We start from the raw sequence: 27,500 nt of genomic DNA on the forward strand, positions 1-27,500 counted from the left end.
CATCTTCTTTTCTGTGTGGTTTTACACACACACTTACGCACACACACACACATACAGACTAGATCATGTACTCTCTCTGCCACACACACACACACACACACACACACACACAACACACACACACAGGCACAGGCACAGGCACAGGCACAGGCACAGGCACAGGCACAGGCACAGGCACAGGCACAGGCACACATGCAATCTTACACACTCACACTCACTCACTCACAGACCCATGCACAAACACACACAGACTAAAAGACCCAGCATTACTAAAGCAGGACAGTTTTAAACTGTGAGAGGCCGTGTCTGTGTATGTGTGTGTGTGTGTGTGTGTGTGTGTGTGTGTGTGTGTGTGTGTGTGTGTGTGTGTGTGTGTGTGTGGAGGGGAGATTACGGGACAGAGTACACTCAGGAGGTGTCAGCAACCCACAGATGGTGTGACTGGGGGGCTGTGGCGGGTTGGGGGGGGGGGGGGGTCGGGGGGGTCGGGGCAGATAGAGTTGCAGGGTGGCATCAGGGGTTGTAAAAAATAGCCATCTACGGCCATGAGTGCGACGCAGGATTGTGATTGGCTGTTGGCGTGGGCTGGCAGCAGTGGACAGGTGCGAGAGGAGGGACAGGTGGGAATGCCTTGAATGAGTGGAATCGCTGCCGACCCTGGGCTTTATGGTCCAGTGAGACACACACACACACACACACACACACACACACACACACACACATTTGCACACTCTCACTCGAACACACACACATACAGACATGCACACACACACTCACCAGGGGGGGCGGCCTGTCAGGTTTTCGAATGCTGGGGGTTGACAGAAAGCTAAGCCAAGCCGCATACCTGCCTCGCGTCAGATGCCTGGTCTTAAAAGTCCAGTGCCACACACACATGCACACACACACACACACAGATGCATCGCACCCCCCCACACCTACACAATTACACACAGCATGCACACACTGAAATACTCTTTCTCTTTCACACACACACACACACACACACACACACAGACATACATACACCCTTACACACTCATTCACTCGCTCACACACTCATACACACATGAACATAATGCCCCCATTTCCCATGGCGGAAGCCCTAGAAAAACAGTGGAGGACATTTTGATATGTCTCATGTGCTCAGTGCTTATGTCACGCCAGTGTGAATGGCAGGCTTTTCCATCTTTAGTTTCCATAGATATTAAAAACCCAGACAAATGGCTGATTTCCTCAGACTGCACTATGCTCTTCACAGTTATAAATGGACCATTCAGATGGGTTAGGAAAAAGAGAAGGATAAAATGTGACAGAAAGATGAATGATATGAATGGTCAAGACAGAGAAAGACTATCTTGTGTTTGAATATGAAACATTTATTTTGTCATGTTTAAACATCATGCACAAAACAAGATTTAAGTGTCTTGCATTGTTTGCTACCTGAGGCTGTAGCTTCAGATTTAACATGGAGTGTCTGTTTTTGACAGGCCTTGATGTGGTGGGGGTCTAAGTGAGTCAATTCTGCTCAGGCAACGCCAGCCCCCTTGTGGCAGAAAAGTAGATTACATCTCCTTTCACCCTTTTCAGTCCTCTTGTCTGACTGTTGATAACAACCCCATGTTCATTAATTCTGCGAATTTAAAGCCGTAAAATCTACAGTTTCTTTTGTTGTAGCTCATTCAAAGATTCATAAGACTCAGGGCTACAAGAGTGTTACAGTCAGAGAGTTTTTAGACACAGCCAGAAGTGGTCATCAATGCTATTGTGAGTGTGCAAGATGAAGTTGTAATTCAGGAATGGAAGCATGCTATTTGCTGGACTACACTTCAAAGTACTTGTGCCAAGACCAAATACTGCAGCAAATAAGCTTGAATTAACCAAGGATCAACAATGCTACTAAACTATTCTCATTCATGTTGACTTTTCTGTAATGACTGTTTCATACGTACAAATGCTGCCTGAAATCCTTTTTTCAGTGTTTGCAATGTGAGTATGGAAAGTAGAGGACTGTGTTGGGAGAGTGCTGACGTGCGTGTGTGCTTGTGTTCACAGACTCTGCGCAAGAAGGGCCTAAATGGCTGTGATAGCCCCGACATTGACGCCGACGACTCCGGCCACAGCCCCGAATCTGAGGATAAGTACCGAAAAATCAATGAGGACATCGACCTCATGATCAGCAGACAGAGGCTGTGTGTAAGTGGCCCTGTTCATCGTTCCCTCTTCTCTTCTCTCTCATTCTCTCTCTCATACTATCCCTCTTCTCTTCTCTCTCATACTATCCCTCTTCTCCAGTGACGTGCGGTGAGGTTCGTGGCTGGTGAGGCACTGACTTTTTCAGAGTCAAATTTACAAATACATAAACCCAATTTAGTAACGGCGCCTATTAACGCCCGACACCTATTAACAGCCTCACGCAGGTACATGTTACTTAATATTGATTTCTATATCAACCAGGATAACGGATTTTAAACACCATACGCTCCTACCCAAAGGGGTATTTAACTTGTATGTGTGCATAAAATTGCAGTACAGCGTTATTTAGTGTACTAGACAGCGATTTATTTCTGTGTGTACAAACCCTCATGGAACGAACTGAACGAATTCGATTTCGCAACGAGAATGTGTGAGGGTCATAGCCATAGACATATATACAGAGAGGCTGTTAATGGGTTCCACCTCCTGTATCAGCTAATTTTGCGTGTCGGTCTACACAACGGAGAAAAAAACTGAAAACACGTTTCAGTTGAAATCCAAACAAGTTACCAGTCCTAATCTAGACACCCACCGCTACTGAAATATGTAAGATTGATTGATTGATTAAAGATTTTTCGATCTATAAATGTTTTTAATAGCTGGGGCGTTAATAGGCGCCTTTACGATAGAGTATCTAAGATCACCATTCAATTGGCAGCTTTCACATTGACTACTGGTTGTTTTTCATATCAGCATTCTTTACACACACATAGGTAAGGTGCATACAGTAGGCAGCTGCTAGCTTGTGATGAACTCATGTGTAAATATTATGCACTCATGAATATGAACTCTTTCTTACGAAGTTGCACAAGCACCCTGAGGGTTTCTACCTTTTCCCATTATAATTTTAAGAGTTAAATCGAGGAGACTATAACATCAGCTAGATAACCAGCTATAATTTCATGCAAATTGAACTCTTCCGATTAACTCGTAAGGTTATTAAGTGTCCTTAGCTAGCTAACTAGCTAACGTAGCAACAGGATAACCATTGCAACCAGGAAACACAACTTGCCTACAATTTAAGTTTAATTTCTCAAAATCAGCTCACCAATAAAAAGCAGTCTTAGGTTCCAAGTGATCATAACCACTTGAGTGATGTTAAATGGCTTCACATAGACATAAAACAATCCCAATAGAAATAATGGGAAATCAACGGAGCTGCCGCTGTAAGTTCAAAACCAAATTTATTCTTGAGGTTCCAAACATGTTCAAAGCAATTTGGCTTTGAATGTGAGAAGTCGATCGAGTTATCTTCTGTCCCGTCGCTTGAAGCATACCTTTTAACTCCAGCATTGGTCTCCCATTATTAATCATTTCACGTTTGGACTGGAAGTCCAGTTTTGAGAACTGCTTCAGCTTAGCAATAAAATCTTCCATTTTCGCCGTCAAGTAGAAGTGTAGAAGAAGAGCAACGTTTCCCATCATAACCCCGACAGGTGCGCTCTCGCACGCCCCCTTCATTGAGGCAGAGGTACTGTGTGCCTCACCTACATGATTTTTCAATGCGTTTTGAGCTCAGTTCAAAGGTTCTACGCATGCGCACGCATGCGCAAAACCCAGTTTGGAGCGATTGCGCAATCCTAGGTGAGGCACTGCCTCACTAGCTCCCATAGACAATACATGGTGCCTAACCTGACCGCACGTCCCTTGTTTTCTCCGTCTATTTGAATAGGACATGCGCAAATTCAGCGAATTCAGCGATTTTGATTATAAAAATGCTCGAAATGATTGGAATCATGCAGAAATTACACCTACACCACAGATTAGTAGAGAAATATCAATATTATTTTATTTTATAATTTTTTTTTCTTTCTTTTCAAAGGACCGCACGTCCCTGCTCTTCTCTTCTCTCTCATGCTCTCTCTTTCTTCTCCTTAATACTCTCTTTCCTTTCTCTTCTTTTGCTCTGTCTCACTCTTTCCACTCATCTCCAGTGCTCTCTGTCTCACTCTTTCCTTTCATATCCAGTGCTCTCTGTCTCACTCTTTCCACTCATCTCCAGTGCTCTCTGTCTCACTCTTTCCTTTCATATCCAGTGCTCTCTGTGTCACTCTTTCCTCTCATCTCCAGTGCTCTCTGTCTCACTCCCATCTTTTCTCTGTTTTTGTTATATTTCTGTCTTTCACAGCTCCTCTCTTTCTATCGTCCCCTCTACATCTCTCTCTATCTCCACCCCCTCTCTCTCAATTCAATTCAATTCAGTGAGTTTTACTGGCATGACAAGTAATTATATTTGCATTACCAAAGCATACAAAAAACAGAATTAATATCAATGTACTATAATTCAGACAACAAAAGCCTATAGATCTCTCTCTCTTTCTCTTTCTCTTTCTCTCTCTCTCTCTCTCTCTTTCTCTCTCTATCTCTCTGTCTCTCAGCCTCATCTTTCATGAAAGCATTGGTTCCATCCTCCTGCAAGAATGTGTTATTACATGCTTGTCATATATTACACCTCAATTGTTATATATTACAACCTGCTTGTCATATTACACCCTCTTGATTGTTGCTGTTTTTCTCTTCCTCTCTTCTCCTTTCCTTCCTCCTCCCCTCTGCCCATCAGGCCATACCCCCTAACTACGACATGCCGTTATCCATCCCGGTCAGTAACCCCAACAGCCTGATATACAGCCACCCTGGGGGGTCCCTGGGTAGCCCCAACCTGCTGCCGATGGCCCACCCCTCCATGCAGAGGAGCAGCATGTCCCCCGGGGCCACACACAGGCCCCCCAGTGCTGGGAACACAGGTAGGAAAGGATCACACACATACACACACACACACACACACACTCACACACACACACACACACACACACACACACATGCACACACAGGCCCCTCAGTGCTGGGAACACAGGTAGGAAAGGATGACACACATACACACACACACACATACACACACACACACACACACACACACACACACACACACACACACACACACACACACACACACACACACACACATGCACACACAGGCCCCCCAGTGCTGGGAACACAGGTAGGAAAGGATGACACACATACACACACACACATACACACACACACACACACACACACACATGCACACACATCCCCAGCGCTGGGAACACAGGTAGGAAAGGATGACACACATACACACACACACACACACACACACACACACACACACACACACACAAACACACACAGAGTATTTAACATCACTGAAGCTGTGCTGTCTAAAGCACAACACTCAGTTTACAGTATTTAAAAGCACTGAAGCAATGCAGTCTAAAGCACAACAGCACAGGTTCTCCTGTTGGCATGCTCAGAAGGTGCTGTTTAGGATTTATAAACGTCACGCTCAATGGAACATCTGAAATTCTCTGCAAGTCTCTGTCTCAACAGGCGAACTTCTGTCTTTCAGTGGCCAAAAAAAAAGATTTTTAAAAAAAAATTATTATTATTATTTTAACTCTCATTTGGAAAATCTCTCGCTTTGAAAACCTCCTGCCCCCGCTGTATATACTTTACAGGGGCGGAAGTGCGGTCGGCTCACAATTTATCCAAACATATGACCCGACATCGCTTCCCCAGACATATGTGCATATGCACAGTATATATATAGAGAGAGACAGAGACAGAGAGAGAAGGAGAGAGCTGGAGAAAGACGGAGAGAAACAAAGAGAGCTGGAGATGGTGACAGAAAGGAAAGCAGACTGTCGAGCCAGCAGGGACACACAGACCCGTGTCAGTTTGTTATTATTGTCTGAAAAGGTCTATTTTGTTCTCTGGTCAGCGGCCTGCTCAACCGCAGGGAGAGGCCTGTCATTATCCTTGGCTTCCGCGTGCAATTTGCTTCGTATTACAGAAGCAGCGAGAAGCTAAACATGAGTCTTGGCAAAGCCAAGGATGCCCTCAGAAGAAAAGCCACGCTCGAGAGGTTTTTCTTGGATGTGGTGTCATCCTCTCTCCCTTTCTCTCTCCCTCTCCCTCCCCCTCTCTGTGTCTCTCCATCACGCTGGGAGACAGGTTTAAGTTACTTTCCATGGTCACTTTTCTGTGAGTTTTTCCGCCTTTTCCGCCTCAGACATCCGAGGTCCTAAAGTCTGTGATTGACGGGTATGGATGTGTGTGTGAGGGAGGGAGTGACCAGGACGCCTCCTGCTGTTTTTTGTGTCGCTTTTGATTAACGTCTCCTCTCTCTCTCCTCTCTCTCTCCTCTCTCTCTCCTCTCTCTCTCTCTCTACTCAGGCCTGATGGGTGCGGACATGACTGGTGGTGTGGGCGGCAATGCTGGTGAGACCCCTGTATACATTTTCTGTCCTTCTCTCTCTCTCTCTCTCTCTCTCTCTCTCTCTCTCTCCTCCCTCCTCTCTATATACATACTAACCCACTTCATCTCACTTTGAGGCTTCCGTCTGCAGTGTCGGTTGGCTCCTCCTGTGGATGTTTGCTTAGCACAGGGGAATGGAGAATGCTGTGGTACGGGCTAGCGGGGTGCATATTTAAAGTAGCCTTTCAAGGAAAACGTGGCATGTTTAACCTCCTGCTATAATAAGGGCCCTAACATGGCTGTGAAATCCTGTGGAATAGTGCACAGAACATCATATCCACCAGTGGCACAGAAATGAAATAATAGATACATATATTTCAGATATTTAGCAAATGTATTTTAGCAAAAGCAAAATAACTAGAATTTTAGTTATCCTGTGCATTCACAGAAAACCCCCACACAAGCTTAGAGCTCAATAAATTCCTTAGTTTAGTTCAATAAATGCCTGCTTCTATGGTGACTTCAAAATAGACATAGTCCATGACAAGCACAGAATGCTTGGTTTGGTTGGACAGCAGCTGATGTAAGAGACACACGGCCTCTGCTGTTTGTCGAGGCCAGCTCTGACAGAGCAGCTAAATCTGACAGCAGGTTGACAGGTCCCTCTGACTGGGGTCCCTGCAGGTGTGGACATGGCTGAAGGCACACCAGTATGGAGGTGTGTGTATTTGCAGCATGTGTTTGGAGAGGTCTTTTCACACGGGAGATGCATTAGCCCGGCGCATGCAAGAAACAAGTCACTGTTTTTCCTTTTTTGGTTAGGTCAAACATAGGTCCATGTTTAGATACAGGTAGACATGAAAAGTAGCTGTTTTGAAACTCAATACTCAAAACAATCAAACCAATATAAACCCCCTTCCCTCTTTCTAAACCCCCTCAACCCAAACACCTCTACGACACACCATTGCCAGACACCTAAAGACACCTGCCTATTCTAATTGGGTGGACGTTAGTGGCCTACATCAGTTTTCAAAGAACAAATATGTTACAACAGTCATGAGGGATTGTAAATTCTCTATAATTAGGTCAGACTTTATATTATGGTGCTCGCATTACAGTGTGGGTACATTATTACAGACATTAACCATGTTGTATAACAATGAGTAAAAGCACAAAAACAGACTACAATTGTGTATACTCGGGTAGGAGTAAGGTTAGGGTTATGTAAGTAAATTATTGGTTTATAATTACTGTGTTACAGTGTGTAAAGTGATAAATATTGTAATAATAGCACAGTAATCACAGTTCCTTTTATAAACATTACCACTACTGCTAACTGTGCTCTCCTGTCCTTTGTTGCCTAGGTAACGGATATGGGAACCACCGTAACTCCCCTGGTCTGCTGGTCTCTCCAGGAAGTATGAGCAAAGGGATGCAGGCCAAGTCCCCGCCCCCCATGTCCATGACCATGAGTAACCGCAAGCCTGACCTGCGCGTGCTCATACCTCCAGGGTCGAAAAACACCATGCCCTCTATCGTGAGTGTGACATCTGCCTACACACACACAAACACACACACACACACAAACACACACACAAACACACACACACACACACACACACACACACACACACACACACACACATTGAAATACAGACACACACACACAAACAGACTCACACTCTCAGGCCTGTACGTGTTTATCTACATGTACCCAGGGATAAAAATACACCCCTGCCCTCCATCATGAGTGTGAACAACACACACAAACACACGCATACTTATTCAAATACTCACACACACCATCACCTACGCTCTCTAGCTTTATCAATGCACTAGCACTGCTGTGCTACAATGGACATATTAGCTTTGTAACAATGGTGCTCAGGGTTTCCTCACCCCAGTCACCTTAGTTCTTGCTCTAGGGGGTTCAGGCTCTGAGCTTTGTAAAGAGACTAGAGACAATTTGAATTGCTATTGGCGCTATATAAATCAAATTGAAATTGAAATTGAAATGAAATATTCTGCCTTTAGTTAGTCCCACATAAGTGATTGCACACAGCATGTGTGTCGTATGTTTATAAAGTTGTGAGTTAGACTGTTTTGCATTCAGACAGTCACTAATGCCTGCTCACTTGCTTTCAAATGCTGGCAGTCTGAGGATGCTGACTTACTGCTGGTAAGTGTGTGTGTTTCTCACTAGTAATAGAGAGTCTGTAGTCTGTAAACCCTTAGCTTACTTAAGTCTTCCTCATGCCTCGTGAAGCATATTTCTCACCAGACCCTTCACAAACCCAACTTACCCTACACATCAAATCAAATGTAAACACTGTCAAATTTACTTTGAAAAGTCAGGACCAGTTTCTTTAGTCACGTTATACCCTAGCTTTGCAGTTGGTGGTTTAGGGAAGTCCTTCCATATCATGTATAAAGCTCTTGTCTTGTCCTGTGAACCCCAAGTGCTACAGACAGAGTAAAATCTTCGAAAACTGAACAGTAAAGTGACTCGAAGAAATAACAAAAAGCGGGTATATATATTTTCTTATTGAACACAGACAGCTGCACCCAAAACAAAAAGTCTGACATTGTGGGCTCAGAACAATTCCACACCAGAGCAGCCTAATTTTCACTCTGCGGTTGCCACGGGAGCCGCTTTAGAGTTCCCACGGCAACAGCTCAACCTCAGAGGGCGTGTTGCAGCAAATGAGAGACGATAGATGCAGTTGGATGAGAGTTGATTGCATGTTAGGAGCATAATTGCTAGCCATTTGCATCATGTTGTCCATTAAGAAAATGCGTTTTTTCTCTGTGCAGTTCCTATTCCTTCTGAGTTACCATTTTTATATTTGTGTTTTGTTGTTAATTGTTTCTGCTGTTTTGTGTTTTTGTCTGTAGAATCAGAGAATAAACAACTCCCAATCTGCCCAGTCATTGGCCACCCCTGTGGTTTCCGTGACAACCCCCACACTGACAGGGCAAGGGATGGGAGGGTACCCGTCAGCCATATCCACCTCATATGGTACAGGTGGGTAGAGTACACACACATATGCACACACATATACACACGCACACAGACAAACACACACACTACACAAACACACTATACTGTATCACCACACCAAACATACAGGTACAGGTGGATCAATAACTCAAATCCAAATGAATACATTCTTTGAAAAATATGTTGCGTATAATTCTCACAACTTGAGGGCCACACACTTGAATCTGCCACAAGAGGGAGCCATTGTAAAGGCAACCACTGCACTCTAAGGCCACTCATCTGTGATATGTGATACCTTGTGAGCCCACAGAAAAGAAACTTGAACATGTTATCAATATTTGGAGTAGACAGGGGTTATTACTGCTGACATATCTGTCTCCATTTCACTCTCTCTCTTTCTCCATAAAGTACGCTATGACCCCCCCCCCCCTTTCTCTCTGTCTCCATAGAGTACTCTCTGAGCAGTGCTGACCTGTCTCTCTCTCTCTCTCTGTCTCCATAGAGTACTCTCTGAGCAGTGCTGACCTGTCTCTCTCTCTCTCTCTCTCTGTCTCCATAGAGTACTCTCTGAGCAGTGCTGACCTGTCTCTCTCTCTCTCTCTCTGTCTCCATAGAGTACTCTCTGAGCAGTGCTGACCTGTCTCTCTCTCTCTCTCTCTGTCTCCATAGAGTACTCTCTGAGCAGTGCTGACCTGTCTCTCTCTCTCTCTCTCTGTCTCCATAGAGTACTCTCTGAGCAGTGCTGACCTGTCTCTCTCTCTCTCTCTCTGTCTCCATAGAGTACTCTCTGAGCAGTGCTGACCTGTCCTCGTTGTCTGGCTTCAGCAGCTCAGGCTCTCTGCACCTGGGCTCCATGAGCAGTTGGCAGCAGCAGCACCTGCAGAGCATGCAGCACTCCTCCATGACGCACCTGGGGTAGGTTACCACGTCTCACCTTTCACCTTTAACCTCTTACAACTACCCCCCCCCCCCTCCTTCGTCTTTTGGTTAAACTGTTTAAGTGACAAATCAAAGAGTTCACTACAAAAATGAAAGGCCACTAAAGCACCACCATTAAAGGCCTTCTATACTATAGATAGTCTTGGCTGCTTCCTTCTCTTTTCTTTGAAGGACTTCATTCATGCTCTGAATCTTCTGTTTGTGTGTATGTGTATGTGTATGTGTATGTTTATGTGAATGTGTATGTGTATGTGTATGTGTATGTGTATGTGTATGTGTATGTGTATGTGTATGTGTATGTGTATGTGTATGTGTATGTGTATGTGTGTGTGTGTGTGTGTGTGTGGAGTGGGGGGGACTGTGTGTGTGTGTGGAGTGGGGGGGACTGTGTGTGCATGCCTACTGTAAGACCTTGCACGTGTTCACTTTCTCATCTCTTAACTGGCTCTTTTACGTTCCCTCCACAGAAACTGCACTAGCAGTCACTTATGTCAGAGTTCAAATCTGTCCCTGCCCGCTGCTCAGAGCCTGCACATCAAGTCCGAACCTGTTTCTCCTCCTAGAGACCGCATCGGGCCTCCGCAGGGGGGCTACGCTGCGCCTCCTCCCCAGCAGCAGCAGCAGCAGCAGCAGCAGCAGCAGCAGCAGCAGCAGCAGCAGCATCAGCAGCAGCAGGGCCAATCCCAGCAGCCCTCGCTGCGTCAGGAGGCGGGGCGTTCCCCAGGCGACAGCCTAAGCAGCTGCGGTAGCTCGTACGAGGGCAGTGACCGCGAAGAGCAGCAGCAGCATCAGCAACAGCGCGGCGACTTCCACTCGTCACTGGGGGCGCTGCGGTCCCCTCAGGAGGAGCACGAGAGCCCGTCCGTCAAGCGCGTTCGCCTCTCCGAGGGCTGGGCCTCCTGATCGCCATGGCGATGAACGCCACTGCCACTTTCACACAAATCCTACCACTCCCCCCTCCCCCCCCCAAAGGCCCCAAGTCCCTGATCCCCCCCCCTCCCCCCAACACCAATCTCCTCAGGGAGGGCTTCATATCTGAAATGTAACTTTAGTATTATTATTAATATTATTATTATTATTATTTTTCTCTGCGGAGTGAGAGTGCTATTATGTATTAAAGAAGTATATACGTTGCAGGGTGGGTGGGAAGAACGTTTTTGAGGTAGGGGTGCCAGGAGTGAGGGGGGGTGGGGGGGTGGCATGCATTGCTTGTGCCGTGTGTGGGGAAAACAAAGTCAAAACAAAACAAAAAAAAGTACATATTGTTCACGCATATACCTATATGATGTATGTGTACTTGTGTATGCACACAAGCCATACGCTTTTTAAAGACAAAAAAGAGAGAGAGAGAGAGAAAGAGAAAGAGAGAGAGAGAGATAAGAAAAGAAAAGAAAGGAAGTCTGGTACTCTGTTTGGTAAAGCTACTTTTTAGTGCAGTAATATATGGCATAGTTAAAGTATTTTTTAAAAGCGCGTGAAGATGAGGCAGCACCTCGGGCTGCTGGGTTGATGCCCCACAGTCAGACCCGACTAGCATGGCCCTTGTCAGCGCGAACTAACTCACACATATATTACCATAAACATTGTTGTGTTGCAGGTTCAACGTATTTATGTAAATAGAGGGTGTGGGAAGGGGTCAAACCTGCCAGGATTTGCAGATGTATTTACTAAAAAAAAGAGAGAAAACAGGAGGGAGAGAGAGAGAGATGAGAGAGAGAAGGTTATGATGCAGCTTTTGGGAAATGCATCTTTGCATCCCAGGGCAGCTGTCTAACTAGGGGACAGAGCTTATACGGTTTGAGAAAGAAAGATAAATTAATTTAAAAATAAATAAAATTGAACAGTTGTATATGTTTTGTCCATATTTAGATTGAAGAGCCTTGTTGAGAAAAGTAGTCTACTTTTGGGCCAGGTGTCTGTAACAAAATCCCCGGTGGAAAAAAGGATCTACTATACATTGTTGCTTATATTTTCGTAAAAATGCAGAGCATTTTGTTGCTAGCTGTTGATTATGTGAGCCAGAATGTAATTAAGCTTTGCCAATGTTAAACAAGCACAGTGAGGGATAGCAATATGGACCCCACCCCTTTGAAAGCCATACTATCAGAGCCAGAAACCAGTTTATCTATTGAGGTTTTTTTTTTCATTGTTGTTCTTTTAAATATGCAGTGGCATGTAAAAGTATTCAGACCCCCTGAAAGTCATCACCATTTTCTGTTTTACAGAAGATACCTACGCATATTTTCACAGTCAGCATTGTCATTGTGAACACTTATGCTGTAGTACATTTGTAAAGGCTAAATAAGTTATTTGTCTACTGAAATTAAAAATAAATGAAATAAAAACTAAAATATACTGCTTGCATAAGTATTCAACCCCTATTCATTAATACTTTGTAGAGAACCCCTTTGCTGCGATAACAGCCTTAAGTCTTCTGAAGTGAGACGGTACCAGCTTTGCACATTGTTCCTGGACTGTAGTGCCACAAATTCTCAGTAGGATTTTGATCAGGGATTTGACTGAGCCGTTCTAGAATGTTCACTTTACTGTTGAGCCACTCCAGGGTTGCTCTAGCCGTGTGCCTTGGGTAAATGTCTGACTGGTAGGTAATCCCTCTCCCAAGCCTTAGTTTTCAACAGACTGCAACAGGTGTTCATGTGAGATTTTATTTCCATTCATCCTCCCTTCCATTCTTAAAAGTTTCTGCATCCTGCAGTCGAGAAATATTCCCACAGCATGAGGTTAGCAGTGCCATGACTGGGATGGTGTTTCATAAGGCACTGGCAGTGTGGCAATTTACACCACATGTAGTATTTTGAGGATTGGCCAAAAAGCTCTATTTAGGTCTCATTGGACCATAAAACTCTTTATTTCTGCTCCCCTCCAATACAGTGCAGTTGTATGAATAGCTCTTAAGATTGTGGACTCCTACACCTGAAGCCCATTTCCAGCCAATGATTGTTTGGGATGATGACCTCTGTCACCAGTCAATATCTTCCTCAGATGCCTGGTTTGGGGACAGACTTTTTTACAAAGCATCTGGGTGGTGTGATGCAATTTCCACTTCATTCAGTTAGATCCAATGATGTTCATTAGACATCAAAACACATGGATACTTTCTTGGAGTCTTTTCTTCACCCAAATATTTGAATCACCTTGTCTCTTCAGTGTATTTCACAACTTGGCTGATGACCCTTAGACATATTTTATATCTGAAAGGAGATCTCTACTTTAACCACTCATAGGTAGTACCTAGATCAGCTTGTTAAAAAAGCACAGGGGTTTGAATACTTATGCAAGTAGTGTATTTCAGTTTTGTATTTATTTATTTTTAACATTAAAAGACAAATCACTTATTTTGCCTTTAGAAATACACTATAATATAAATGTAATATAAAAATAGTCATTGGAAAATTATTTGTAAGTATCTCGTAACTGTGAAAATGACGATGCTTTTCAAGGGGAGTTGAATATTTTTGCAAGGCACTGTATTACTTTATCATAATTTTAAAAATGTTTTTATGAAGAATTTCTAAACGTTTAAAATACAAATAGTAATTATCTAGGAGTACGGGAAAAGTACTTGTTATCAATAAAAGTTTTTTAAGTGAATTTGCCATTTGTTTGTGAACTTGAACAAATCCATCCCTTTGCTGTCAATCACTTTTCACGGAGTTGGGTGTCTGTGAAAGGTGCGCGTGAGAAAGAATGTATCTCCCGGTTAGATCATTAGCGCGAGACGAAGTTTGTTCTGGATTTCTCCCGTTTGCGCTGCGATATTGAAATGCAGTCCACATGTGCGCCCTTCTTATACAGTAGATCTACAGTGCCTTATCTTGTACTGTTACGGATTTATATCCCTTTGCAAAGCCTAAATAGGCAAATTCATTAAGATGAAATGGTTGTCTAGTAATCGCAGGTGTTGATTAAATGTAGCCGATAAGTAACCTATGTTTGACTTGGAAGGGATAAACAATTTGTTTTAGTAGATCTGATGGTATAATCTGAGACAAACGTATGGCATCTTTATGGTTGAATCTGGATTCCCTCGAAAGTTTTTTTTTTTAAATAATCACGCAGGTCCCCATCAACACTATCTGATTCGTTATTTCAGTTACTTCGATCCCAAAGCTATGGCTCATCTTTGGTGGGGATAAATTGATCACAGACCCCAGATGTGTTTTGAGGGATGACAAGTGACTTTGGTTAGTCCACATCATAACCCTTTTAAGCTGGTCCATCAGCATCAAATGGGCAGCGCCGACTGAAGAGGACAGCGGCAAGACTGCTGACCCTCCTCTGCTCACGTTTCCTAGCTAGTTCAGATATCTGTAAAAGACTTGTAGTGTAACGGGCTCTTTAAAATAACGCGCAATCTGACTTTGAAAGTCATCGCCTATATCAGGCTGCATTTTTAAACACGATGTCCGTGTCTTGTGGCGTGAAGGGCAGGGCCCGTGTACTGTTTTATTAAAATCTCCTTTTTTTTATCTCAGAACAATTAAACATGGTTTATTGGTTTAACACAGCGGGCACTGATTTTACTTAAACCAAAGCAAGTGCAGTTGGAATACGTAGGGTTATCCGTTTAGAATTTTGGGTAGCGCTTAGGTCAGATTTCTAGTTACTGTTGGTGAAATTGGCTGGCCATTGGCCACAATTTTTTTTAACATGTCAGGAGCCTATCCTAGGTAGTACTCCAGTTTAACCAAAATCCAAAAGCTGTCAGTTTATTCATCGTTTGGGGTCTTTAATAATGCTACAGGATGGTTTCTCAAACGTGACATCTCCTCCCTTGAGTTAGCTAAAAATCTATCTAAGAATGAATTGTATCCCAACTGTTTTACTATATTGTGTTAATTGATTGGTGTGTAGACCTATGTGTGTGTTTAGAGCAAAAGCAAAACTCATTTGTCAGATATGGATACACACCTTTGTTCTCCTTGTGGAAAACGCACTCACTGTAAACACCACACACACAGGTTGTATGATGATCTTGAGGGGGGAGGTTTGAATTAAATATTTTGAAATTAAGAGGCCCACAGCGGCATAAGCTGGACTTTGTCGCCCCTTGAAGACGAGATGTTTATACTCAAAACCATCACGATGTGTGTGTGCCCCCTCAGACTGTATAGCCTACCGAGCAGTGAACGTGGAACTGGCATTTGTATTCTGCAGAAAATTCAGTAAAGTTACTGGCTCTCTTGCAAAGTCTCTATGCGTGATTTTTTGTGTTTGTATTTGTGATTTTTGAATTTCTTCTTTGTTAAATGTCAAATTAAATATTTATTTAGCGGAGTAACACATCTTAATTAGCATATCCTGCATAAACCTGCTCCAGCGTGAAAGTTATAGATCATTTACGTAAAATATAGCTTATATATCAACCAGATTGAACAAAACAAACTCATACTTCCATCAAATATCTCTTCATTATCTTTATCAAATATTTCTTCATGTACCAAAATAGGTACGTTCTTTAATGCCCCCCTCTCTCTTTTTCTGACTCTCTTTCTCTCTCTAACTATCCATCTTTGCTGAGACGGCAAACAATATTTAAGCCTAAATAATGTTGAGACATATAATGGTATAAAAATAAATCCATTTAAAAAAATGGTACTTTTGTCAGCTATGTAACTATTATTTGCATTACATGGCTGTAATCATTAAGCCTTATGATAGATGTACTTGCCTAACCACAACCCTGGTTGTTTTTCCAACTGTTTTAAGGATATATTCGTAGCAACGCTATACTAGGGTAAAAAGTTCTTCCGGAATTCCTCTCTAAATCTCTACCGTGGAAAACGCTGGCGTATGCCTTACATAACAGACTATGAGGTTGCACTAAAATACAAATGATTAGGCTACGTTTAAATATGACGCTTTAAAATACCTTACAGTTAATATGACAAGTTATCAAAGAATAGAAGGAAATCTTTGTCGATTCCACAAGGCGATGACTCTAACCCATGTGGCCATCGGGTGTCGCCAAATATACAGGAACGTTGTATTCACAAGCACAGAGACATTGGTCTAAATTGAAATTAATCTCTGCGTTGTAATAAAAATAGAATAGCAATATAAAATTACTCTAATTCATTTATTAACAATATTAAGCTTTTGGAATGTCACTAAACTAAATATCTAATTATGTACGTTCTGTGTTGGGTACTCTGTACACCTGCATTTAATATGTTGCTTGCGTTCTTACTACTGTTAGCAAAAATCCTCTGCGTGCGAGCGTATATGTGTGTGTTTGTGTTGTATGAATGTTTGTGATAGAGAGAAAAACAGGAAAGTCAGAGAAACATAAACGCTGAGGAATCCGTCTACGCAGTTGACACCAGGGTGACCTTGCCCTTTCTCTCCGTCTCTGGGTGTTAACGCAGGTTTGACTCAGGGCTTTTAGTATTGATATGTGATGTAACTTAATCTTATTCTTCAATCCACTCGTTCAAAGTTAGGGTAAAACAGAGGCTGCTATAAACCATTCGTCTTTAATTCCACAATTTCAAAAGCGTATTTGTGCGCGCGCCTTTTTCTTTTTTGTATTGCTTTCGAAAGAAAACAATATCTCTCTTTCCACTTGATGGCCACAATGTCAGGCCATCACTGTGACAAAACGTGGTCATTTGGATGCAGTTTAAGGGGGGTTCGTTTGTCCACCAAACAACAATTTATTGCAGGTGTTTCCATTTCCAAACTGTGGCCCTTTACCGATCTCGGGAGCCATCACCTACACATTCCCTTCTCTCCATCAGTAGATGAAGGTCAAATGAAACAAGCGGTCTTATGTAGCGCAAAGAACAATGTCAATGTAGCCTACGAAGCTATTACAGTTTTTTTATTAGAAAAAAAGGTCGTGTATTATTTGACAACCGTTTGTGTATGTGTGTATGTATGACTTTATTTTAACATACAATGGGCAACAGAGAAATACATTCTACCAGAAAAGGACTCACTATTTGCATGCAGACACGTCTGATGTGGCAGAAATGGAAAATGAAATGGAAGTGCAATAATTTTCCACTTCGAACATTCCTTTTGTCCTCCGGTAATGGAATGCGGTTTATCCAGGACAATAAAAAAACTTTCTATGAACAAATAAAATAAACTTACCCCTTAAACTATATGTTAACGGTCAACGTAACTTATTTATCAACATTATGTATGTCTGCCTTACACAATGGGCCTGGCAGTTAGGATGTGCGTAACCAAGCCGAGGCTACGGGCATCTCATTTTTAACACAAAATCCCAGACACAAGTCTATCTCGGACCCTCTCCTCTCGTGCGTCGCGTTGAAGAAGGCTATTGTCCACAACTAGCAATAAAATATAAAGCAAAATGTAGTACATTATAAAGCGAAAAATGTTGATATCCAAGATACGTCCATTTAAATGTGGCAAGAAAACAATGCTATGGGTCCGCCTTAATAAGCCGCTGTGGTTGTTGCAAGATTTGCATGTTGTGATCCACTAATTTATTTGATGAATTCAAATATGGCCGCACGTAGCCACATTATGCTTCACTACGTCATTAAACGTGACCTCGTTAAATGCTCATGATAATCCTGAAAGCGATTAAGTCTGACGCACAAATCTACACGTTCCAAACTGAAGTGTAGCTACCATTTAGGCTATTATGAAATTATTCATTTGTAATAATAAATGTCTTGTGGAAATTATATAGTGCACGTGGTTTAATACTGATAGACCTGCAATGCTATCATATTCATTTCAGAAGAAATGGCTTCTTCAAAAAGATTGGTTAGATTAGATTAAACATTTGTTCGTTTTTCCCCCCCAGAAATAATACATCGCTTCCACCCTAGGTTGAATAGTCTGCGTGGCCTAAATTCTCAGATTCTTCTTGATCACCGCATCATACAGGAGGATGGGAAAGTCCATGGTGACAATAACGACACAGTTTCTTGCCAACAAAAGAAGCGAGGAAATGGTTTAAATTTCACAGCACGTTCTTCATAACCAGGAGGGATGGACCCGACTCCTGCAACACCGCCCCCCCCCCCCCCCCTCCCTCCAACGCACAAAACTTGCGGAGCGAGCGCAACACTTCACTTTTTTCATTTAGGCTCTAGAAGTGCGTCCCCTCCTGTCCTCGCGCTTTCTCTTTCAGCAGTCATCTGCTCGCGTTATGGAATATGCAACTTTTTTGGTAGGAACAAATACTCCAACAAAGGCTCATGAAGCATTATTTAAAAAAAATATGGAGAAACACTGGATGACCTCAATTCAGCTAGATCTTACAATCATTTCACGGATGACCTGTCGACCTGTCCTCTTCATATCTAGTGGAATGGGTTGAGCACGCAGGTTGATCAGTTACACAAGTAAGTGATGGATATATTTACTGTTGTAACGTGTTGGTGTGTTCGACCTTATGACATCTAAATGGTATTGTCTAGGACTGGTGTTAAACAGAAATAATTTAAATCTAGCCAACGATAATAGTGCTACGCAATTAATAACTAAAGACAACCGGACTATTAGGTTACATAACATTTATCACAGTAACCTTATTTATATTAATTGCTTCACATAGCGTGCTGTTTTAACGTTAAGAGCAGACTACTTGCCACAAAATGATTAAAATAAAAACATGATTGTTGCTATACTCCAGTAACGTGCTCATAATGGACGCATGTTATTATTAATATCAGAATCTGGTTCTATGTAATGTACAGATCTTCTGCCCGTCCATGTCCATTTTTTTTAAAGCTTCCAACGCCATGGTCTATTTCTTCTTTTCATTTGGTGCGTAAAAATCATGTAATGGAGAGAACAGCTGCCATAGCCACTGTCATGGTGACGTCACGCAAATGTGGTTTTTGTTCTCTCAGGTCAGACACTGCTGAGAAAAAGGGCTCGATTTTAGACTGTGTGTAACTAGTGGAAAATCTACGGTGACAAACTAATTGACTTTAATCATCACATATTTAACGAAACGATATAGTCAGAAAACCTGATCACCTCTGGTCACGCTTAAGCGTATGTTCTATCAAATGTCAGTTATACTAAAGAGAAATAGTTATTTTGCCTATTTGTGCTGTGGTGAGCTAGGCATTTTCTTATTGTAATATCTTGCCTTTTTGTGTTGTGGTGAGGGAGGTATTTTCTTACTGTTATATCTTTAAACGGTGTATGTCAACGTCTCCTGCATGGCTGACAGAGGCCATTCGTCTATCCCATCCGTAGATGTCTGCCATCAAATGAATCAATTACAGTGGCGGGATGGCTCTGATGTTTTACTAAGGTGGCTTGTTACAGCGTGTTTGTGAACTGATCTGCTTCTGTTATACATTTAAATATTGAATACGCGGGTATTGTCTCTGTAAAGTTCAGCAAGGTTAGGTCTGTAATTCCAAATAAATAATGGAATACCATAACATGTAGCCATTACTGTAGTAGACCAGGGGCTGTTTGAAGCAACATTGGTGGAGATATTTTATTAGGACAATTTGGGCTGTCCACGTCGGACATGGGGTGATGTGTGGTTTCAGGATGCTCTTGGTCTACTGTTGCCATTCGCAACAGAAAAGTTAGACGCCCTGGGATGCGCCAGTGCATTAGCACAGGCCGAGGCGCGAGCTACCCATCTGACCTCGTGAAGGAGGAAAACACATACCTCCGACAAGACTCACCAAATCCTCCATGCTAAGAGAACAGTATTTGTGGATTACAGAGGGGATTTAGTGCCTTGAGCCCAAAATAGCATGAAGCGAGAAAAAAATAAGGATGCCTGTACCAGCGGAATACGGTTGGAGCTTTAGCTGGTGCGCATGGCTATTACACAACACGCATGTGTGATCTTTGTGTATTCTCTAGTCGTGATTGTTGAAATAACGAGACCTTTGACCCTAGTGGCTCTGTGTTGAATCTGGCTGTGGAGGAACCCATTCGACAAGCCTCTATAAAACCATTTTTTCCCCTCCTGAGGCAGTATGGAGCTCTAAAACGTAGAGACGACGTCTTCCATTGCTCCGCTCTTGCATTCGGCGTATCGCCAACGACCGTTTCGCCCGCTCCCTCTTGGGTTGGATTCATTCACTACAGCCCGGGAAGCTACTAGATCTGGAGCGCATAATCAAACGGAGTACGTTCGTAATGAGCGGCTGTTGCGCTATGTGGATGTCGCTGCCCCCAAGGCGTGCGGTTTGTTCTACGTACCCAATATTCACTTGGCTGGATACGCAGGATACGGGGCGTACTGCACGGGAAAGAACTGAGAGAAAGCTTGACAGTAAAACGGAATTATTAATCAATTTTCACAGCAAAGGACGTTGGCATGCACCTCTATTTCTTTCTAGTCATAATGCAAGATCATGTGTGTTATTGTGAAAAATGCGAATAATAAGGAAGCATTAAAAAACAGTCATGAGCTTTATAAATAAAATTGAAAAAAGCATATTAACAAAAAAGAATCCCACGCTGCGCCGAGGTTCACATGTTTGACTCAAACTCGAGATGGAATGGAAGAGGATGAATTTACAACGAGATCAAACACGGGACATGAACAATCATGAGGAGGGGCAGGGGTACACAGACGCTGAATGGGAAGTTTGTTATTGTCTTTGGTTATCTAGCTGTATGAGTGTGATAGCCGTCATAAAGCTAGATAACCGAAAGTAAGAACTACTTCCAGAATCATCGAGGACCGAGCACATACTCCAGCACACACAATAGGCTACATTTTAATACAGATATCTGGAAATGCAGAACTAGAACAATACGTCTCAAGTGCACCGTTAATGATGTGACATTATTGTGCCGAATTGTACGCTGTATTAAACTTGTCCAGACACCACTTTTTCAGTTGAGGGCACCTCACTTCTCTCTCTCTCTGTCACACACACACACACACACACACACACACACACACACACACACACAGAGAGAGAGAGAGAGAGAGAGAGAGGGAGGGAAGAAACGTGTTATATTTCTTTTGGGCTTTTGAAATTAGTGGATTTCTTAAAATTAATAATGCATACTGTTTATGACCTGATATAAGACAGTCTTTGTCTAATCACGAGACAAATAATTAGGGTCAGAAAAGAATGAATACGCAGTCTGGAGAGAATGTTTTCCTTCCTTAATTGATTCAGTTAAACTGACTGCAAAAGATGTGAACGTCTGGAGTCTCCGATTCCCACGAATATGACAGACAGTACTGGGGGGTCGGGGGAGAGGGAGGGGGGTGGGGCGACCCAGGTCATGAAAGACCCGCAAGTGCACCCGACTCATCTGCATCTCTGTGGAGGGTGGGTACGTTTCCCACCAACGCCAGAGATGGAGAGGCAACAGTATGAATGGATAGCGGCTAAGTGTGTATACGACATGAATGTGAATTCTGTCCACGGAAAAAAAGCGAGCAACCGTTTTTAAACAGGAGCCAAGATTCAAGAGCTGAACACACAGCCTAAACCCACACACACAGAGAAGCGTACACGTTATTGTGTTTTTGACTCCTACCAGAGTTTAGCTAATTTAATGTAGTCATTCAAAAAATACCTCTCAAATTATCTTTAATTGAAAACGGAAAATTAGGCCTTTCCCGGATGTGGTGGGCAAGCATGACTTTGGACTTGAGCATGACTTAGGACTTGACCATGAAGCACGTGCCGTAACCTTCGTAAAGGCTCTTTGCACTTTGACCTAGGACTGACAAAGTGTAGCGGGAGGTCAATCTTTTTCTTTCAAGACAGGTTAGGTGGTGGCCAGGGAAACCTCGAGTGCCGTAAGTGATTTAGTCTGTTTGCATTCATCAGCCTCTGTTACCAGAAGTTGTAGTTTCCTGTAGTTATGCCTTTGACTTGTCAACGGTTTGCTTGATCCGTTTGGTCGCAAAACATTTTCTTTGCTGCAAGATTTGGATTTTGTTAAGTATGTTAGTTTGTGGAGGAAATTACAGTGACGTTTAAACACTTATGTGTAGCTTATGGCAACAGTCCAAGTATTGTTTGTTGGTCGTATAAGCCACATAGTGTGAAAGTGACCACATCCTTAGTTAGCGTTGTCACAATGTATGGCTATTGTTGCCAAAAAGCAAATAAATCACACAAAATACAGTTTTGGACACAAGTGGGCCTTGCCTATTGCTTATCCCAGCCTATGTAAAATACAATGCATGCCTCCCAAACCTTGATTCTTGAGAAGAGGGCAAAGATGTTAATCAATCTATCCTCGTGCTGTATGATGTATCCGCCCCCTCTTCGCAAATCTGTCACGTGTGACGAGCTCTCTCGCTGATTGCAGTCGCCATGGAAATGATGAGGCGAGCTGACTGTGCAGGTGCCTGGAGAGGTGATGTAATGTTTTCTTTAATGTTGTAGGTTTCAGAGGTTTCTTAAGAAAAATAAGTTTACTAGGTAGAGCTTAACTGCCATTGACCTAATGTCCTCACACTGTATTGGTTGGTAGTGTGGACATATTCTCTCTTTCATGTTTGATTCTCATCTACCAAACTACAAATAACAAAGGCCATTGTAATTCGCATCGGGAAATTACACCAAAACAAGTGCATATATACAGTATATATATCTTAACCAACACTGGTTAAGTGACTTAGAATGTTTTTTGTTAAAAGCAGGACATAACTGATAATCAGCTGAGACAATTTTATCATCTCTCTTCGCTCTTCCTCTCCCTTTCTCTTTCCTGCTCAGCCTCCTGTTCTGTTTTTAAATTATCTCAAGTGACTTCGTGATTTTTTAATACTTAATACTTAAGTACTTAACTTAATACTTAATTACTGTTTCAAAGCACTCTGTATGCACTGATGGATTTTACAATCACAAGTAGAATTCTAGATATCAATTTGACTTTTACTCTCCAAATGCTCAGAATGAAAGATATCCTCAATCTTTACCAAAGGCAGACAAACTAGGATATTTGCCAAATTCTGCATTTACCTTTTAGGTGTAATTAGATTAGGGACATGCAAAGTTCAAATGGCTATGTTGCACAGTGAGAACATTCAGTGCCAATGGAATTTGGCTTTGTCCCATCCCAAGCCAAGCATTACTGATGTCTTGTTACATCAGCAGTGCTGGCCTTATATTTAAGTGGTTAACTCATAGTAATAACATAGGTAAATGGTTTTTAGAAACAGTAAGCCATAATACCCCCATAAAGGATTTTTCACTTTTTACAAAACCAGTTTGCTAAAGACCCCAAATTTTGACCACTAAATGGATTGTCATATAGTAGTCATTGCTTTATGAAGTGCACCACTTCATTGTTCGCTGTCTTAATTGTGAAGTGTATCGCCTCAGCACCCGCAGCCAATCCACCCGAGGCTGCCTGCCAGTGCCACCATCTTATGGCTGTGGCAGTGGGGAAGGGAGAGGGGCAAGCCGGCCCCAAAATGTCTGCTGATACACACATCACGCGTGCTCTGCGTATGTCTCCGCCAAATGACTGGCGGTCCACATGAATACCAATCTCCTAATTAACACCATTACTGCGGGACCCAATCAGAGGCATGCGACTGCGTACAGCCACATAGAAGGAGGGCGTGAGGGAGAGGCGCGTTTATTTCGCTGGCCTTATCTTGGCTTGGACCTCTCATTTAGCGACTTCATAGAGACGGAGATCGTAAGATTAACATGTAACCGATTAACATGTAACTGTTGTGGTGGGATGTTTTGCAAGAGGATGACTGCTCCTGTGTGTCCGTACATATATGCGTCACTGTGCCCATGGATCACTGCCTGTGTAGTATAGTTTGAAGTTCTGCTGGGGTTTGATAATGTGATAACAATCTCAAATGATCCTTTGTGTGTATAATATCCTACTGTTCTGAATATGAAATGCTGAGTGGAACAGAATACTGAGGTTCCAAGGATGTGTATTCCAAATTTGTTCTAGAATGTACAGAGGAGGGTGAACGCCTTGATTTAAACCTATCAATTAAATCAGTACAATGACTGTGCCAAGTGGCCTTAGTATGCACAGTGACACCTCACCTCAAAATCATTTTTTGCACAGTAGCCATGATCTCTGAAAATGGCAGACAGCTTTAAGCACACATGAAGGAATACGACATTCAGATTACATCATAGCCAAACTCTGTGTGTGTCATCTTCCTCATTGGCCCACATCTTCATGCTATATACACACACAGAGCATGGCTGTTTCTGATTAAATGTTGTATTATAGCAGTAATGTATTACTGTAAGTATGTCAGGGAATGATGTTATTCCGGTTGGATTTTACAATCCAGAACAATCATAATGAACTGGATTTATTGTAAATATGTATGTCTTTGAAACGTTTTTTTGTCTCCTTTCAAAGTAAACCAGTTATGTCAAACAGGAAAGCAGGAGGCAACACTCACTAATTCTCTAAACACTTTTGTTCTCTGAAATATGCACAGCTTGAATAAACAGTGATACACCTGTTATCACACCAGAAACTATGACAGTACTATACTATATAGAGACTATGACAAAGACTATGTTAGTTCTGAGGAACTATAACACTAGCATGAGAGTCAAGGATGATTCCCTAATGCATTACACATGATGTGTTACATGTGTGCACCATGTTTTACAGTGAGGGTGGACACCATGTTCCTTTGTATGGTGCTGATGTGGCTGTACAGCATTAACGTAATCAGTGTTAATGCTACTGTGTGGGTGCCTCTGTGCATACACATGTGCACAAGCATGTGCGTGCGTTTGTGTGTGTGTGTGTGTGTGTGTTCATGCTACGGTGTGTGTGTGTGTGTTCATGCTACGGTGTGCGCCTCTGTGCACAAGCGTGTGTGTGTGTGTGTGTTAATGCTACTGTGTGTGTGTGTGTGACAGACATGTGCACAAGTGTGTGTGTGTGAGACAGACAAAGCAAGAGAGATGTAGACAGAAAGTGACAGATTGAGGGGTGTAGTACAATGTGTGTATCGATAACTAAAATCCAATAGTGCAAAAAACAAACAATTACAATTACTCAAGAGCCCGTTTTCAACAAACATGTTTATCTCTACGGCACTAAATAGGCTTATTTGGCCCAGCAATGCTAACCTACAACAGCATAATTACCCAGACAAAAAACAAGATTGTTCACACATAAAGCCAGGCCCATACTGTATATTTAATAAATACGTTTTAACTCATGCAAGAAAGAACACTGGATTTAACATGGTTAACTGGTTAACACTTTTTTTGCAAGAGCTTATATGTGTTGCTTTTCCATAATTACACCCAATTTTTTATTCTCAGTAGGGTGTTTGATGTTTTTTCTTATCTTTATCAAGCATCACAACACAATCTGGTTTATTGTGAAGTATAATTTCATTACATTTTTACCAAATACAGTAAATAATTCAAGCAGATAATGGATTCAATTCAAACAGTGTGCCAGTGTGTGTGTTGCTTGCCTTTGTGTGCTGGAGTTGGCCCTGTGTGTCAAGCGCTATGTGTGTTGCCTGGTGTGTGTGGCCTGCCTTTGCGTGCTGGGGTGAAAATACGTATGTGTTCCTCTGTGTCTGTCTCAGAGATGGAGGTGGAGGCAGGCGTGACGGGGGGTAGCCTGCAGAAGGAGAGCACCAAACGCCGGCCGCATGAAGCTGATCCAACCTGAGGTGAGCTATGGGCCCACAGGGCAGGAAAAACTGACGTAGTGTGTGTGTCTGGTGTGTGTGTGTTTACACGGTCATATTTGTTCTACAGCTGAGTGCAGCTGTTTGTTTGCACGTTTGTGTGTGTGTGTTTGTGTGTGTGTGTGTGTGTGTGTGTGTGTGTGTGTGTGTGTGTGTGTGTGTGTGTGTGTGTGTGTGTGTGTTTACACGGTCATATTTGTTCTACAGCTGAGTGCAGCTGTTTGTTTGCACGTTTGTGTGTGTGTGTTTGTGTGTGTGTGTGTGTGTGTGTGTGTGTGTGTGTGTGTGTGTGTGTGTGTGTGTGTGTGAGTGTGTGTGTGTGTATTTACATGGTCATGTATTTTTTGTCCAGAAGAGAGCATGTGTGTGTGTGTGTGTGTGTGTGTGTGTGTGTGTGTGTGTGTGTGTGTGTGTGTGTGTGTTCAGGCTTATTGTCTGTGCGCAGATGCCTGTAGCAAAATAAGTGTAAAGAATTGTTCACGGAAGCAGAGGCCGTGGCAGAGGCAGAGTGAGTGTGTGAGAGGCAGGCTTGAGGAAAGCAGGCCACAGGCGAGCGCAAACCTCTGACCTACTTCTGTGTCTGTGGATCACATCAGCCCACGCCAGCCAGTCAGCCTAAGCCCCAGCAAAACCTCTTTACCTCACACGCCGCCGCTAAACACCAGCACACACAACTGAGGACATGCTACACAGAGTTTACATTCAATTTCCTTTGCCAGAACATGGTTACTAATGCACAGAAAAGATACAGACAGATATGAGTGCATTATACTTGTAATTCAAATGTATTATTTGATCAGAACTGCTTGAGTAATGTGCATAGTTAGTGGCAAACTACAACTATCTGTGTAACAGATTATTTTGCTTTATTACAGTAAACAGTATAACAGTACCAGTATAATGCACTCATATTCAGCAAATAAGGTGCATACTGTCAGCTACTCTTCCAGAGGATAAAGCATTCTGATATACATAAGCATTCTGATATACAATACATAAGCATTCTGATATACATAAGCATTATGTTTGATTCATTCATGTGGTGTGGCCCTCTATTTCAAAGGCTCGTAAGATAAAAGAACTAGATTATAATTAAATAGTCGCACTGAATATCACGTGATGCACATTAAATGAAGCACAAATACGCCTAGAATAGATAGCAAAATAACTATATAAATTGTGGAAATAGCTCAAACTGTATCCAGCATCCAGCATCGTTTAGAGCTTAAAACATGCAAGCATTCTGCTTTGTGCTGGAGGTTGCAAAAGTCCGTTCCCAATTAATGGCAGGTTCTCCACAAATTTTCCCCCAAGAATTAGGACTTGTTATTGAGCCTGCTTGAGAATATTCACCATACACACTCCTGTCCTCCATCCAATACACAGGCCTACCGACGTCTTGGCATTCAATAGCCAGCGTTCATAGGGCTGTATATATACAATCGCCGTTATTT

General features: G+C 42.6%; 1 protein-coding gene and 1 long non-coding RNA gene across 6 annotated transcripts in view; both read left to right on the forward strand.

The window, feature by feature from the left end:
• The window catches only part of mef2ca (myocyte enhancer factor 2ca), a 50,535-nt gene extending 34,902 nt beyond the window's left edge, over positions 1–15,633 (forward strand). For 4 of the 5 annotated variants that reach the window (XM_031577146.2, XM_031577145.2, XM_031577147.2 and 1 more), the window contains 8 exons: positions 2,053–2,193; positions 4,814–4,997; positions 6,466–6,510; positions 7,852–8,024; positions 8,643–8,666; positions 9,383–9,512; positions 10,268–10,403; positions 10,895–15,633. In XM_031577146.2, coding sequence (XP_031433006.1) covers positions 2,053–2,193; positions 4,814–4,997; positions 6,466–6,510; positions 7,852–8,024; positions 8,643–8,666; positions 9,383–9,512; positions 10,268–10,403; positions 10,895–11,330 — 1,269 coding nt within the window. In that variant the 3' untranslated portion in view covers positions 11,331–15,633. The remainder of the gene's footprint in view (positions 1–2,052; positions 2,194–4,813; positions 4,998–6,465; positions 6,511–7,851; positions 8,025–8,642; positions 8,667–9,382; positions 9,513–10,267; positions 10,404–10,894) is intronic. The other variant, XM_012816154.3, reaches the window with a different exon arrangement.
• A 2,888-nt stretch (positions 15,634–18,521) lies between these two features.
• The window catches only part of LOC116222898, a 21,199-nt gene continuing 12,220 nt past the window's right edge, over positions 18,522–27,500 (forward strand). The window contains exons 1-2 of the long non-coding RNA XR_004164818.1: positions 18,522–18,778; positions 25,942–26,028. This is a non-coding gene — a long non-coding RNA (uncharacterized LOC116222898). The remainder of the gene's footprint in view (positions 18,779–25,941; positions 26,029–27,500) is intronic.

Source organism: Clupea harengus, chromosome 12 (assembly GCF_900700415.2).
Source record: "Clupea harengus chromosome 12, Ch_v2.0.2, whole genome shotgun sequence".
Classification (NCBI taxonomy): Eukaryota; Metazoa; Chordata; class Actinopteri; order Clupeiformes; family Clupeidae; genus Clupea; species Clupea harengus.